The following is a 15,000-nucleotide window of genomic DNA, read 5'->3' as shown; positions in this document are numbered from 1 at the left end:
ACATATATATATGTGTGTGTGGTGTGTGTGTGTGGATATAGATATACTCTCTTTACTCTTTTACTCTTTTACTTGTTTCATTCATTTGACTGTGGCCATGCTGGAGCACTGCCTTTAGTCGAGCAAATCGACCCCAGGACTTATTCTTTGTAAGCCTAGTACTTATTCTATCGGTTGCCGAACCGCTAAGTTACGGGGACGTAAACACACCACCATCGGTTGTGAAGCGATGTTGGGGAACAAACACAGACACACAAACACTTACATATATATATATATATATATATATATACATATATACGACGGGATTCTTACAGTTTCCGTCTACAAAATCCACTCACAAGGCTTTGGTCGGCCCGAGGCTATAGTTGAAGACACTTGCCCAAGGTACCACGCCGTGGGACTGAACCCGGAACCATGTGGTTGGTAAGCAAGCTACTTACCACACAGCCACTCCTGTATATAGATATAGATATATACATGTAAATATACATTAATTATATTACGGGTCATTACTATAAGTAAGACCTCACGTTGTAATGAGATTCTAAAGTCAAACCACTTCAATGAATATGGACGGCACCGAAAGCGAGGAAATTCAACATGGAAGTTACCTTTTAGAAACAGATTTAGTCGCATACCATTAGGAATTTCATGGTCAGCGACTATAAAACGCTCTCCAATCTTCAGTACAACATAATCAGAACATATAAACATGAACATTTATGCATACCAAGCGAACAGCAAGCGTAACCAGCATAGTATATACAAATGATCACACTTATATATCCATGTAAAAAGCGGGCTTCTCAAATTGCATCTCGGCTGCACGTGTATTGTTGGAATAATTCAGCACTGAATATATTCCGGTTTAATTTTTAAATGAAATATAAGGATAAAATCTGTATAAGAATTTAGCAAGTAGCCAGCGTGAAAAACCAGTTTAGGAAAAAATTAATACAAAGCATATAACTTATCTTTAAACATAAATACAATAATTATATTAAAAGCTATACCGTAAATAAACGCCTCACTTTTTGATGGGACACTAAAGTCAAACTATTTCAATAAATAGACACGGCACCGGAAGCGAGGGATTGGACTTAGTTTACAAGATTCTTTATGTGAATTCGTGTTTTGAAGCATATTTTATTGTGTCAGGGGGAGAGTCATTCTCTTTTAGTGCCTTATTATTTAACCGGTTCAGTTTCAACTCATTTATTTTTTTCTAAAATTTTCGTTGCGTCTTGCAACTTTTCGATAACGAACGACTATTGACAAGGTTGCAGAGACGCAACGAAAATTTTAGGTAAAATAAATAAGTAAATGAGTGGAAATTGAACCGGTGCGTGTGTTAAATAATAAGGCACCAAAGGAGAATGACTTTCCCCAGACTATATATAATATATATATATATATATATATATATATAAGGAGAGTTTACGAAAAAAACAAAAGACGAAGTCAGGTGGTGTACAAAACAAACAGATGTATTAGTATAACGCTCAGGAATAGAAACAGTCCTTTACGTTTCGAGCCTACGCTCTTCTACAGAAAGGGACACAGAAAATACAAGGAGTGAAACAAGGAGAGAAAAAATGTGTGTAGTGGCTAACGATCTATCATGGCGACTGCCAGACAGAAGGGTCACACACACACATATATATATACATATATATATATGTAATATATATATATACATATATATATATATATATATATACATATATATACATATATATATATATATATATATAAAACTGTAGTTGTGTGAGTGTCTGTCCCCTTCGATTTAGATTCCTAACTACTCCCACATTTTGCGGTGCAGTTTAACCAAATTCGGGTATCTTATAGTCGTGATTCATATCGAGCCTGTCTGTCTATTAGCGCGCGTCTACGATGAGTCTACGATTTTAAAAATAATTTAACATCATTTTTTTATTCCATTTTAATGCATAATTTTTCGTGTGTCGATGGCGGCGGAGTTGGCGTCCATGGTCACACCTGCACCTGTTTGCTTCTCCCCCTTCTTCCCTCCCTCATGAAGCTGTGGGGAAGGGAGTGTAAGGAAATCAACGTCGTAAAGCGTTGTCAAGGAGACCAGCGTTCTTTTAGGACAACGACTTCATGGCTTGAAGACACCAAAACAGAAATGGCTAAGAAAGCCCGAATTGGCATCTATAAGGGAAGTAACTCTCTAAAAATGCGGGCGATACTGCTAGTAGATATATAAAACTGCAAAGACATCACAAAACTGCTACTCAGAGCTTCATGCTCCCGTTCGTCGGAGAGTTTTGGTTGAGAATATATATATATATATATATATATATATATATATATATATATTACACACTACACATATTATTGAGTACATTTTTAGTTGATATATGAATGTTTTTATAAAGTACATAAAGTAACTTATCTACGCGTGTGTTCGTATGCATTATGTATATTTGCATAAGTGTGTGTGTATACACACATATAGATGTGGGTTGTTAATTAATAAACCTATCCGTACCATTCTTTGATATCCGCTACATTAAGCCAAAGTGTCCAGAAAAGCGAAGATTCGTTGCAAAGTTTTGTACCAGCAAGTGTCCTACGAGGCCTATGTTTTGTTAGAAGTTCTGAAAGATCTTCGAAAGGTGCGTATGAGGTGCTTTCATTCACCACTTTGCAGGGTTTCGATTCCACGTAGAGTTGTCTTGAAAGAATGGTCACTCGCACAAATTTTAGTTGACTTTTTGCCTCAGAATTTGATTGGTCAAGCTTTGCATAACTATCAGCCAGCAAGCTTTTACTATTTATTGATCATTCAATTTCGAAATTGTATGTTAAGTGAAATGTTTGTTTCATTTAAACAAACGTTGTTTTCCACAATAATATTCCAAAATCGGTCTAATCTGCCTAAATACATGTCTCATTTGAATTACAGTTGATGTGTTTTAATGATAAACCGTGTGAATTGATTGAATATAATTAGCAGTTAACGAGACACTGATGGGCTTTCATAGATTGAATTTTTCTAGCAAGTGAGGAAGCAGAGAATTGCGTTACAATGTTCGTAAAATACTAAAGTATATATTGATATGAGGTCGAAAATCTTCGGTTTTGGTAATCGTTCTTTTACTGAGGAGGAAATAAAGATTATTTAGAAAATTAATGGAAGAGAGTTCTCTGTCTATTCTTGTCTTTTACCAGTTCTTTGAAGTTACAACGAGAAACAGAGAAACGGGCCATGAATTGTGGCTTCAGATTACCTGGAGATACACACACACGCATATATATACATGTGTAGACAGAGATAGCTAACTAGATGGACAGACAGAGACGGACAGATAGATATATATGTTTCTTTATTAGCCACACAGGGCTGCACACAGACGCGACAGATTACAAAGTAGAGCTTTTCTTTTTGGGGTAGAGAAAAAATGTGGGGTAGGTTTTCGATGAAAAGGGATTGTAAAAGGGAAAGAAAAGAAAAAAAAACGATCAACAGAGATCTTGTATCTCAGAAATGTCATGATGTAAAGTGTAAAGGGGGAAGCAGATAAGGTTTATCCGTGGAAAGAAAAGCCTACAGAAAAGACACGGTAACCTCGGTCAATAATGTTACATGTTACCACATTTGTTTGCAAGTAGGTAACCCGATAGATAGATAGATAGATAGATAAATAGATAGATAGAAATTAATCATAGATATATGGAATAAGTTAACATAAGTTGCTACTTGATATTTCATGTTGTGACTTATCTTTACAGCTGTTTCGATATACTCAATGAATATTGAATTTTATTAAGCATACCATACTACTGATTGCCAACATAAGACATGTCACAAGCGCATATAAATTGGCATGATATGAATACACTTGAACCATGAAACATAAGTACTTTCATGCATCAATTTATACAGTAAATCATCTTCGGAAGAGTAGGCTGCAAAAGCCGCCTAAACCTCTGAGTACGGTATGCTGTCTCCTTGTATCATGTAATATTTTGTCCCGACTTAACGCGCTGAACTGGCAGAATCGTTAGCATTCCGGACAAACTGCTTAGCGACATTTTGTCAGTTTTTACGTTCGAATTCTATTGAGGTCGACTGCCTTTTATACATTCCGGGTCGATAAAATCGGTACCTGTAATAGACTTACCCCTACCATGAAACTGCTAGCCTTGTGCTAAAATTTGAAGCCATTATTATGTATCGACTTCCTAAATATCGATCTCTGATTGTTTAACTCACTCTCTTTATTTCTACTCTTCCAACCAATTCTCTTCCAGCCAATTCACTGACGACTGAAATACCTGCTCTTATTATTCCAATTAAGATGTTGGAATTTAAGAATTAGAATTGTCCAAACACAAGTTCGGTGCCTATTAATTTTGCTTAAGCATCATCATACCATTAGATAGATAGTTAGACAGACAGACAGACAGATTTATGTATACTGTGACGACCAAATCAAATTATTCTTCAAAATAAATTTCTCTAAACTCGCTCTGTAATCGCATCAACAGTTATGCCAAATAATTATTTTTGAACAAGCATTAAAATAATAGAATTATTTTTTAAACCAAACATGTACGTATACATACATATGTTATACATGTGTGTGTGTGTGTGTGCGTGAGAAAGAGAGAGACAGAGAGAGAGAGTTGTACTAAGTCGATATTGAACTCGGACGTAAGAAGACGAAAGAAATGCCGCTAATCCCTTTGCCCGATGCGCTCAAAATTCAGTCATCAAAATGTCTTTGAACACGTTATAATAATAATAATATCAATAATAATAAGGATAATAATAATTATAATTCTTTCTACTACAGGCAGAGGGCTTGAAATTTGTGGGGAGAGGACTAGTCGATTGCATTGGCCCTAGTGAAACACTGGGGTCGATGTAATCGATCCCGAGAGGACGAAAGACAATGTTGACCCCGGCGGAATTTGAACTCAGATCGTGCAGACGGATGAAATGCCACTAAACATTTTGCCCATCGCGGTAACGATTCTAGCTGCTCGCCACCTAAATAATAATAATAATGATGATAATAATAATAATAATAATAATATTTATTATTATTATTATTATTATTATTGTTATTATTATCATTGTTATTATTATTATTATTAGTATTAGTATTATATCAAATTTTGGCCACAAGGTCAGCTTTGGATGAGTCGATTAAATACCAGTGTTCAACTGGTACATATTTTATCGACCCCGAGAAGATGAAAGGTGAAGTCGACTTCAGCGGAATTTGAACTCACAACTTAAGATGCACGAAATACCGCTAAGCATTTCGTCCAGCGTTCTAACCATTCGGCCAGCTGAATGATTTTTAGCCATTTATTTATTCATTTACTTGTTTCAGTCATTTGATTACGGCCATGCTGAAGCAATGCCTTTAGTCGAACAAACAGATACCAGGACTTATTCTTTGGAAGCCTAGTACCTATTCTATCGGTCTCTTTTCCCGGACCGTTAGGTTGCGGGTATGTAAACACACCAGCATCTGCTGTCAAGCGTTTGCAGGGGGACAAGCAGAGATACACACACAAATACATATATTTACATATACATGCATATATATATATATATATATATATATATATATATCAAAATAAGCAACAAGGATATCTAAGGTAGAGTAGTACAATTGTTTCATGCAACTTCATTTTATTAAATGTTTTATTACACATTATTAAAATGAAGTATCATGAAACAATTGTACTACACTACCTTGGATATCCTTGTGCTTATTTTGATTATAATCACCCCATTTGATTTATATGGAATATGCCATACACAATTCTGGTGCCTTTAACTCAAGTACGATATTCATCTGAATATATATATATATATTATATATATATATATATATATATATATATATATATATAATATAATTGCATACAACTCACCCAACAAGAACTCACTACTTGAACAAAACTTGACTTAAACAGGATTCGAATAATCCTATCAGGTGGTGCCATTAAGTTAGACATGGCCTGGACCAATCTTTGGTCGAAACATATCTAAGTTTATATATATATATATATATATATATATATATATATATATATATATATATATATATATATATATATATGTATGTATGTACGATGAGATTCTCTCAGTTTCTGTCTACTAAATCCACTCACAAGACCTTGGTCGGCCCGAGGCTATAGTAGAAGACATTGCCCAATGTACCACGCCGTGAAACTGAACCCGGAGCCATGTGGTTGGGAAGCGAGCTTCTTACCACGCTGCTGCTGATAGTAATAATAACAACAACAACAATAATAATAATAATAATAATAATCCTTTCTACTATACGCCCGAGGCCCAAAATTTTGTGGAGAGCATGCTCGTCAATTAGGCTGATTTCCGGTATGCAACCGGTACTTAATTTATCGACCCCGAAAGAATGAAAGACAAAGGTGACCCCGCCGGATTTTGAGCTGGGAAAGTAAAATCGAACGAAACACTGCTAAGCATTTTGTCCGGCATGTTAACGTCTCTACTAAGCTCGCCGCTTCCATGATTTCGGCGATGAGGATAATAACAATAATAATACTGGAAATAATAATAGCAATAATAATAATAATAATAAGTACAGTAGCAATAACAACAACGACAACTATAATCTTTAATACCACTTGCGTATTAAAATGCGTTTCTTTTTTGTTTTTGTTGAACAATATATGCCCTTATGCATTCAGATATTTCTAAATGCATCTCTGTGCACAATTTCTCCAAGATCCGTAAACTGTAGAAATTTTCACAGTGCACACTTGGCTAATTAAGATTAGAATAGAAACTAATACAAAAATACATCAATCAGAAAAATCTACCGTTAATCTCAAATAAGATTACTTACTCTCTCAGGCGAGGAACTAAAAATATCACGACTTTACTTTTTATTCAGCTTTAGATTTGCCGGCGAAAAGATCAGTTCTTTTACGTTTGGTTTCATAGTCGATGTTAAAACAGTTTGTTGTGTGTTCTGGGGTGTTTTATTGTACATGAACATGGAAGAGAGCGAGAGAGAGAGAGAGAAATATAGAGAGAAAAATAGAGAGAGAGAGAGAGAGAGAGAGAGATAAACAGCGAGAGACTTGATATAATTAGATATAAAGAGCCACGGGGGTTCTCCTTCATTAACTTTTTTTCTTTTAGTTTTCTCATTTGTTAACGATATCTTAACAGTTCCTATGACATTGATACGTGTTGCTATCGAAGTTAACTGCATTTTACAACGTTCATTTTTACATAAAAGTATTATCGCATTTCTAATATTACCTGCATTAGTTTCTTCATACGATGTACAACTGAAATATTTAAACGGAGATTAAATGTCGTAGAAATATAAGCGTGTGTAAGTAAGTATGTATGTGTGTGTGTTTGAGTACGTGTTTGTGCATGAGCGTGTGTGTATACGTATACATGCATAAATGTTTAAAGGCTCCACCATTATCCTCATCATCATCATCATCGTCGTCGTTGTTGTCATCGTTTAACATTTGTCTTGCATTTTGTTGGACAGTTTCACAGGATCCGACGAACCAGTGGACTACATCGATCTCCAATATCAGGCTTGGCATAGTTTCTACGTCCGGATGCCCTTCCTAATGCCAACCACTTTACAGGGCGTTATGAGGGCTTTTTTCGTAATACCAGCATCAGTGAGATCACCAAGTAACTGGACGAAGAAAAAGTGGGGGAGTAGTAGAGATGCAAGGGAATGTATCCCAGGTGTTGGTGTTGAGAGGGACAAGCACGGGTGTTTTGCTATAGACCAGGAGTCCTCAACCATGTGTTTATCAATGCTCAAAATTCCTTTATTGTTTTTCACACATTAACTTCTGTAGGTTAAACTCTGTAAAATGTTGGAGAAAGAAATGTGGCTGTTGGTTGCAATACATACCAATCATCTAAAGAAAAATCTTTTCAGAGGCCCTTAAATTACAATGGTGGATCTTCAATTTAGTATTTTGTTGCGTGGACCCCACCAAATCTTATATGGAAGCCAGTTGAGAACCGCTACTGCAAGCAAAGGAGATGGCTACTCGGCATCATATAAAGGATGGAGTAATTGAGAACAAAGCTGGTGGTAATGGTGATGGTGGTGGTGGTGGCGGCGGCGGCGGCGGTGCTGGTTGCTGTTGCTGCTGTTGCTGCTGTTGCTGTTGAGCGAACGGTCTTCGTCCCAGAGCTCGCAAGATGGGAGAAGTCCGAAATGTGGTCCTTTGCTATTCGTAAGAGCCGCAGAAGAGAAAGCAGGTCAACCCCCGATACCGAGAGATTCGACGGATGGATGAATGCGTATTCAGGCTCAACGGTTGCGTAGGAAGTCGGGGACAAGAAACAGGAAGAAAGAGTGAGAGAAAGTTGGAGCGAAAGAGTACAACAGGGGTCGTCACCACCCCCTGCCGGAGCTTCGTGGAGCTTTAGGTGTTTTCGCTCAATAAACACAGACAACGCCCGGTCTGGGAATCGAAACCGTGATCCTCCGATCGCGAGTCCGCTGCCCTAACCACTGGGCCATTGCGCCTCCACTGCTGGTGGTGGTGGTGGTGAGATGTCAGAGTGTATTCTCAAGATACAAGAAGGTGAGTATAGGAGAGAATATGGATGGAGGATCAGGAAGGCTGAGTGGATGAGCTCGTTAGGGTTTGAGAGGAAAATGACGGAGGACTAAAGGTGAACGCAGGGGAGTGGAACAACGGTGTGGGTGTGACATAGATCCGTTTGACTCTGTCTTCTTAAATAGGAAAGAAGGGCGGCGAGCTGGCAGAAACATTAGTACACCGGGCGTAATGCTTGGCGGTATTTCGTCTGCCGCTACGTTCTGAGTTCAAATTCCGCCGAGGTCGCCTTTGCCTTTCATCCTTTCGGTGTCGATTAAATAAGTACCAGTTATGCACTGGGGTCGATATAATCGACTTAATCTGTTTGTCTGTCCTTGCTTGTCCCCTCTGTGTTTAGCCCCTTGTGGGTAGTAAAGAAATAAGAAAGAGAGACAGGGAGATAGAGGGTGAAAGAGACAGAGAGAGAGACAGAGAGAAACAGAGAGAAATTGGGAGAGAGAAAGAGAGAAAGCAGACTGAGAAAGACAGATAAACATGGAGAGTGGGAGAGAGAGAGAGAGAGAGAGAGAGAGAGAGAGAGAGAGAGAGAGAGAGAGAGAGAGAGAGAGAGAGAGAGAGAGAGAGAGAGTGAGAGAGTGGGGATAGAAAATATGTAAAGATTTAAAATACAAAGGAACTGTAGAGGTTAGAATGTTCTGGATTGCAGGATTGCTGGATCAAAATTGATGTGAGTTTCATCCGCAATACTTCTAAAATATTGTTCATCATCGATCTGGTCGACCAGAAGTTGTTAGGGGCCAAACAACGACGAGAACAAAAAGGGCGATTATAACAATAACAGTAATAAAAAGAAACAGCAACAAGAAGAACAACAACAACCAAGAGGATGATGATAATAACAAGAGTAACAACCAAAACGACAATAACAGCAGCAACAGGAGGCGCAATGGCTCAGTGGTTAGGGCAGGGGGCTCGCGATCGGAGGATCGAGGTTTCGATTCCCAGACTGGGTGTTGTTTGTGTTTATTGAGCAAAAACACCTAAACCTCCACGAGGCTCTGGCAGGGGGTGGTGGCGATCCCTGTTGTACTCTTTCGCCTCAACTTTCTCTCACTCTTTCTTCCTGTTTCTTGTCTCCGACATCCTACGCAACCGATGAGCCTGGATGTGTGTTCATCCATCCGTCGATGCTCTCGGTGTCGGGGGTTGACCTGCTTTCTCTTCTGCGGCTCTTACGAATAGCAAAGGACCACGTTTCGGACTTCTCCCATCTTGCGAACTCTGGGACGAAGACCGCTTCGCTCAACAGCAACCGCTCAACAGCAGCAACAACAACAACTGCGACTACGAAGAGATTTACAGAACAGCAACAAAAACAAAACAAAAAGAAGACGGGAGCAACAACAGCAGAACCTCAACAATGACAACAACAACAACAACTGCGACACACTACAAAAATAACGACAAAAACAAGGCTTTCGTTTCGAAATTGATACGGAATATCAATTTGGAGTCGCAGAAGACATTATCGGTGTTGGTGAAAGAAACGTTATTCCAACAAAACTAAAACTGCTGAATATTTAACAATATCTCTGTCAGAAACAATTCTACCGACAAAATAATTTTAGGGTCTACAATCTAAGAAAAACTTTCTATTTTCCTCTTCCTCCGGATTAATTTATATTTGATTGTTATTGCTGCTGTTGATGTTGTTATTATTATTATTATTATTATTATTATTATTATTATTATTATTATTATTACCATTATTATTGTTTACTATTATTAGTTTTTGTTGTTGTTGTGTGCGTTGTTTGTTTGTTTTTTAGAAACTAGGATATATCGACGGAATTGTTAGATGAGTTTGAAGAATTATCGGATCTGTCCTTATTGCAAAGATTCCAGATATTCCACTCCATTAGTTAGCGAGCATTCCTCTTAGCTGTGAATACTGTTCGAACACTAGCATCAATCACGACTAACTATGATGTATACGACGTCGATGGCTGATTATAAGCTTTCACAACAACGCAATGACTAAATTACAACGTAGAAATCTGAGAATAACGAATCTAAGAATTAGTTTTCTCTTCAGTTCAATATATTGCTTCGATTAATGCAATTGATAAATGTTTCGGCGGAGATTTCAACTTGTTCCATGTCATTATACAATCATTTTATTAATGATTTCTTCCGTTTACAGTCTGAAGAAAGATGGCTGTTGTCTGACACGCGGGCAGGACGCTACTCAGGGACTATCACTACACATGCGCACACACACCTCTGTGCATACATACATCTAGATATATATATGTATTTATATGTAAATTGTGTGTGTGTATGTGTGTGTGTCTTTATGTGTGGTGTGTGTGTGTGACATAGTGAAGGCACTGCTGCTGATAACGATGATGATGATGAGGAGGAGGAGGAAGAGAATTGTGATGTTCAAATGGGGAATGTCGGGTGCAAAGAAAGAGAAGCATGCTGATATTGATGGGCGCTGATACTATAAAACTGCTGTGCTTGCTGTTATTGTAGTCGACACCGTAGATGTTGCTGCTCTTCAATCTGCTGCTGACGATGATGATGATGATGGTGATGACGATGATGATATTTTTTCACATTTAAGTATTGTAATTATGTATGTATCATTATATAAGTGTGTATGTATGTATATATATATATAAGTTCAGCAAAATTTAGATTCCGATGAATATGGTACTTAAGTTAAAGGCACCAGAGTTTTGTATGGTGTTATCCATATAAATCAAATGGGGTGATTATAATCAAAATAAGCAACAAGGATATCCAAGGTAGTGCAGTACAATCGTTTCATGCTACTTCATTTTATTAAACAATGTAAGTATTACATCAGTTTTAAAATGTACAGCAATCTTCAGCCACATATGGAATCTTTTTTTCTTAAATTGACAATGTTCAATGGGTAGATTTCTACCCAAGAGTAAAGATCTTTTAGTACCATGATTTTACTGATGAGATTCACCTCTCTGTCTATATACCGACCCTCTTTGTAATGTTGGCAAATGGAATAATTATAAAAATGAACATTGTCAATTTAATTTCAAAAATTCCATATGTGAGGAAGATTGCTCAACATTTTAAAACTGATGTAATACTTACAGTGTTTAATAAAATGAAGTAGCATGAAACGATTGTACTACACTACCTTTGGATATCCTTGTTGCTTATTTTGAGTATATATATATATATTTCAAAATGTAACTACATGTGGATTGTTGGCGATTTTTTTCCTATGTCTTCCTTTCCTCTCGGACTATCTTCTGTCTCCCCTTTCTGAAGAAGAACTTTGCTCGAAACGTAAAACCACCTTTGTTTCCTTCCCTGAGCGTCTGTTAATACTTTGTACGTACCACGTCCTCAAGTTGTTCTTTTTTCTTGTGTTTATTCTTCGTTTTCTTGGATTAACTCTTTCTCTCTCTCTCTCTCTCTTATATATATGTACACACATAAATATATATTTATATATATATTCATACTAATTATACACACACACACACATATATATATACGGACACACAAGTGGGTGGACAAAAGAAAGAAAGAGGCATTCAAATATTTTGTAGGAGTTACAAATAATATTTGAAACAGTCTGATTCGGTCCAATGCGTCTTAAAGTTTTGCAGGCTCCATACAGGAACCTAGCTCGTCGAGCTCAAACGGCTAATTGGAGGACTAAAGGAAATCCAAGATGGCTGCCGTAACCTGGTCTGCTGTTGGTCAAAGCCGATCAGATTGTTTTGTTGTAATTACAACGAAGTCCAACCAATCTGAATTTCTTAGACAGCGTGGCTGGACAGAAAATTGGTGACACTTTGTTTTCTAGCTGGTGTTCAAAGAACTTAAGCGGTATCGATAGCTGGCTTGTGTGGAGGAGGCTGTATGAAGAGGGGGATGCGCTCGACTGCGTTTGTATCTGCTAGTGAATTATGTAAGTATAGATGCGCGCGCGCATGCACACGTTGATATATGATAAAACCTTATTAATTACCTCCCTTGTTTTGTTTTGTTGCAGGACCTCCAACAGATACAAATGCTCCTGATTTGTGTGATGAAAAATACTTAAGACTTGATGATTGGCCCTGGGTCGGTGAGTAAGCTCTATTATCGTATGTTAAAATCGAAACTGTATCTTACATAGTATACCTCTTATATTTCTATATTTGTGAATGCTGAAAATGAAAAAGTCGGTTCCGGTATCAGCTAAATGTACATTGCGGTATTTTGTCACAATTCTTCATATTTTGATGCCAAATACCTCACTTTTATGTTTCATTCTTCCGGGATCGATAAAATAACATACAGATAAAATAGTGACATCGATATGATTATCAATCTCCCCACCCCAACCCCTACAAACTATCTAACATGATGCCTTTGCGAAAAACAATTTTTATTTAAGCCAAGGGATTGATCGAATGATTACCAAATCAGGAATAAGCTTTGTCTTCTCATTATTCTGTAGTTGAAGCCCGCCAAAATTAACGCAACATTTGCGGTAAATCACGCTCAGGTGAATTTGGCCTTGTGGTCGATAAAATAAAGTAATTGTCAAATATTGGAGGTCTTCCTAATCGATTATTGGCGTTCAGCTCTCAAGACCATTAAAGCCTCGGATAGATTGCTTTGCGTTAATCGCCCCCAGCTACCCGTGTTCTGATTTTGAATCCAGTAGCAGTCTCTCTACTTCACATACATTCGCTGTCAATAAATAAAGTACAAGATTTGGATAGAATTTTCTCTTTTTTATTCAGTTTCTTTTGACTGTCTTTTCTTTTCGGGACGAAGCCGGCTGTGCTCTGATACAGACGAATGGACTCTTCTAGATGTAAAAATACCCGAGACAAACTGTCAGTCCTTATTGCGCCGCTACAACCCATTCGATGAGTTGAGTGATTAAGGCAAGACAAGCGATTATCCCTGACTCCTAAACATTTATGATTACATGTCGACGCTAGAAATCAACGTATTTCTGTGTCCAGATTCCACCCGCTTCTCTGCTTATTTTATATAATACATTTCCACCACCACCCCCTTCACTCGCCCTTCTACCTACTGTCGTTCCTCATCTATTTATCTCCGACACAAATTTATTTCAAACATCTTTTTAGAAATACATTTCAATATAAAAATCAATATTTCTTCGAACAAAAAAGATAAATTGATGAGATATTTTAAATATATTCTCTTTCTTAACAGAAAAATAAAAGTTTAAAAAAAAAAAACAGAACTGCTGTTCTATTTGTCTGTCAGTGTATGACTTTCATTTAGATGTAGAGATAAGGAAAAGAAGCTGGAAATGTGGACAGTTAGGTTTGTTTGTTTGTTGGTTTATTGCAAAGTGCGTTATTCTGATAATTTAATATACTAATTAATGTAGAGGAGAAATGCCTGATTACTGGCGCTTCCTTAATTGGTCAGTCGTTCAATCATTTTACACAAAAAAAGTCATGTGATGCTTTTATAACTAAGCTATGAAATATTAATACTGCTCCATTTCTAACGTTTTACACACAAGCCTAATACTGAAAAGAGAAAAAGACATCATATGCCAGCTAGAAATAGTAGCCAAATCTCCCTCATATAAGACATTAATGACTTACAAGATGTGGGACCGAAATATGTAAAAGAAGAAAAATTACACAAGGAGCACGGTTTGAACGCTCTTAAATTTAAAGCTGCTGGAATAAGGCATACCTAGGGCTAAACAAATACGTCATGTATTATCATTATGAGCCGCTACGGAAGTGCCCAAATGGTGGCTCCAGATGCTAGAAATAGCAGGTCAATCTCAAATAAATCAAGCCCTAAGTAATTAAAGCATGAATGTAGTAGGAATTGTGCAATGCCTGAAGTAATTATTGAAAATGGCGGTAGAAGGTTTGTGGCTGCATCGCAATTTATTCTTGGTCAGTCCCACTAATTACAACAACAATAACTGCGACAACAGCAATAGCAACAACGTGAACAAAAAAAAACGTATATACTTGTTCAAATAAGCTTTGCATATAATATGTACAATCTGTGTAAATACACTCTACCTGTCAGCATATATATATGTGTGTATGTGTGTGTATGTGTGAGTGTGTGTGTGTGTATATGTATGTATATATATGTATGTATATATATATATATGTGTTTATATATATATATATATGTATGTATGTATATATATGTATACTTATGAGTATATATATATATGTATGTATATAAAGGTGCAGGCGTGGCTCTGTGGTTCCAGGATCATTCTCACTGCGTGGCACCTTGGGCAAGTGTCTTCTGCTATATAGCCTCGGGCCGACCAAAGACCGAAGCCGAAAGTAACCTGTCGTATATATATATATTATATATATATATATATATACA

At 37.1% G+C, this 15,000-nt stretch overlaps 1 protein-coding gene across 4 annotated transcripts in view; it reads left to right on the top strand.

Annotated features, from left to right (window-relative positions):
- The window catches only part of LOC115213946, a 1,060,743-nt gene that overhangs the window by 757,980 nt on the left and 287,763 nt on the right, over nt 1–15,000 (top strand). For all 4 annotated transcript variants that reach the window (XM_036504470.1, XM_036504468.1, XM_036504469.1 and 1 more), the window contains one exon: nt 12,650–12,724. In XM_036504470.1, coding sequence (XP_036360363.1) covers nt 12,650–12,724 — 75 coding nt within the window. The remainder of the gene's footprint in view (nt 1–12,649; nt 12,725–15,000) is intronic.

Source organism: Octopus sinensis, linkage group LG7, assembly GCF_006345805.1.
Source record: "Octopus sinensis linkage group LG7, ASM634580v1, whole genome shotgun sequence".
In the NCBI taxonomy this organism is placed as follows: domain Eukaryota; kingdom Metazoa; phylum Mollusca; class Cephalopoda; order Octopoda; family Octopodidae; genus Octopus; species Octopus sinensis.
Note: the sequence above shows the minus strand (reverse complement) of the source record. Positions and strands in the feature narration are given on the sequence as shown.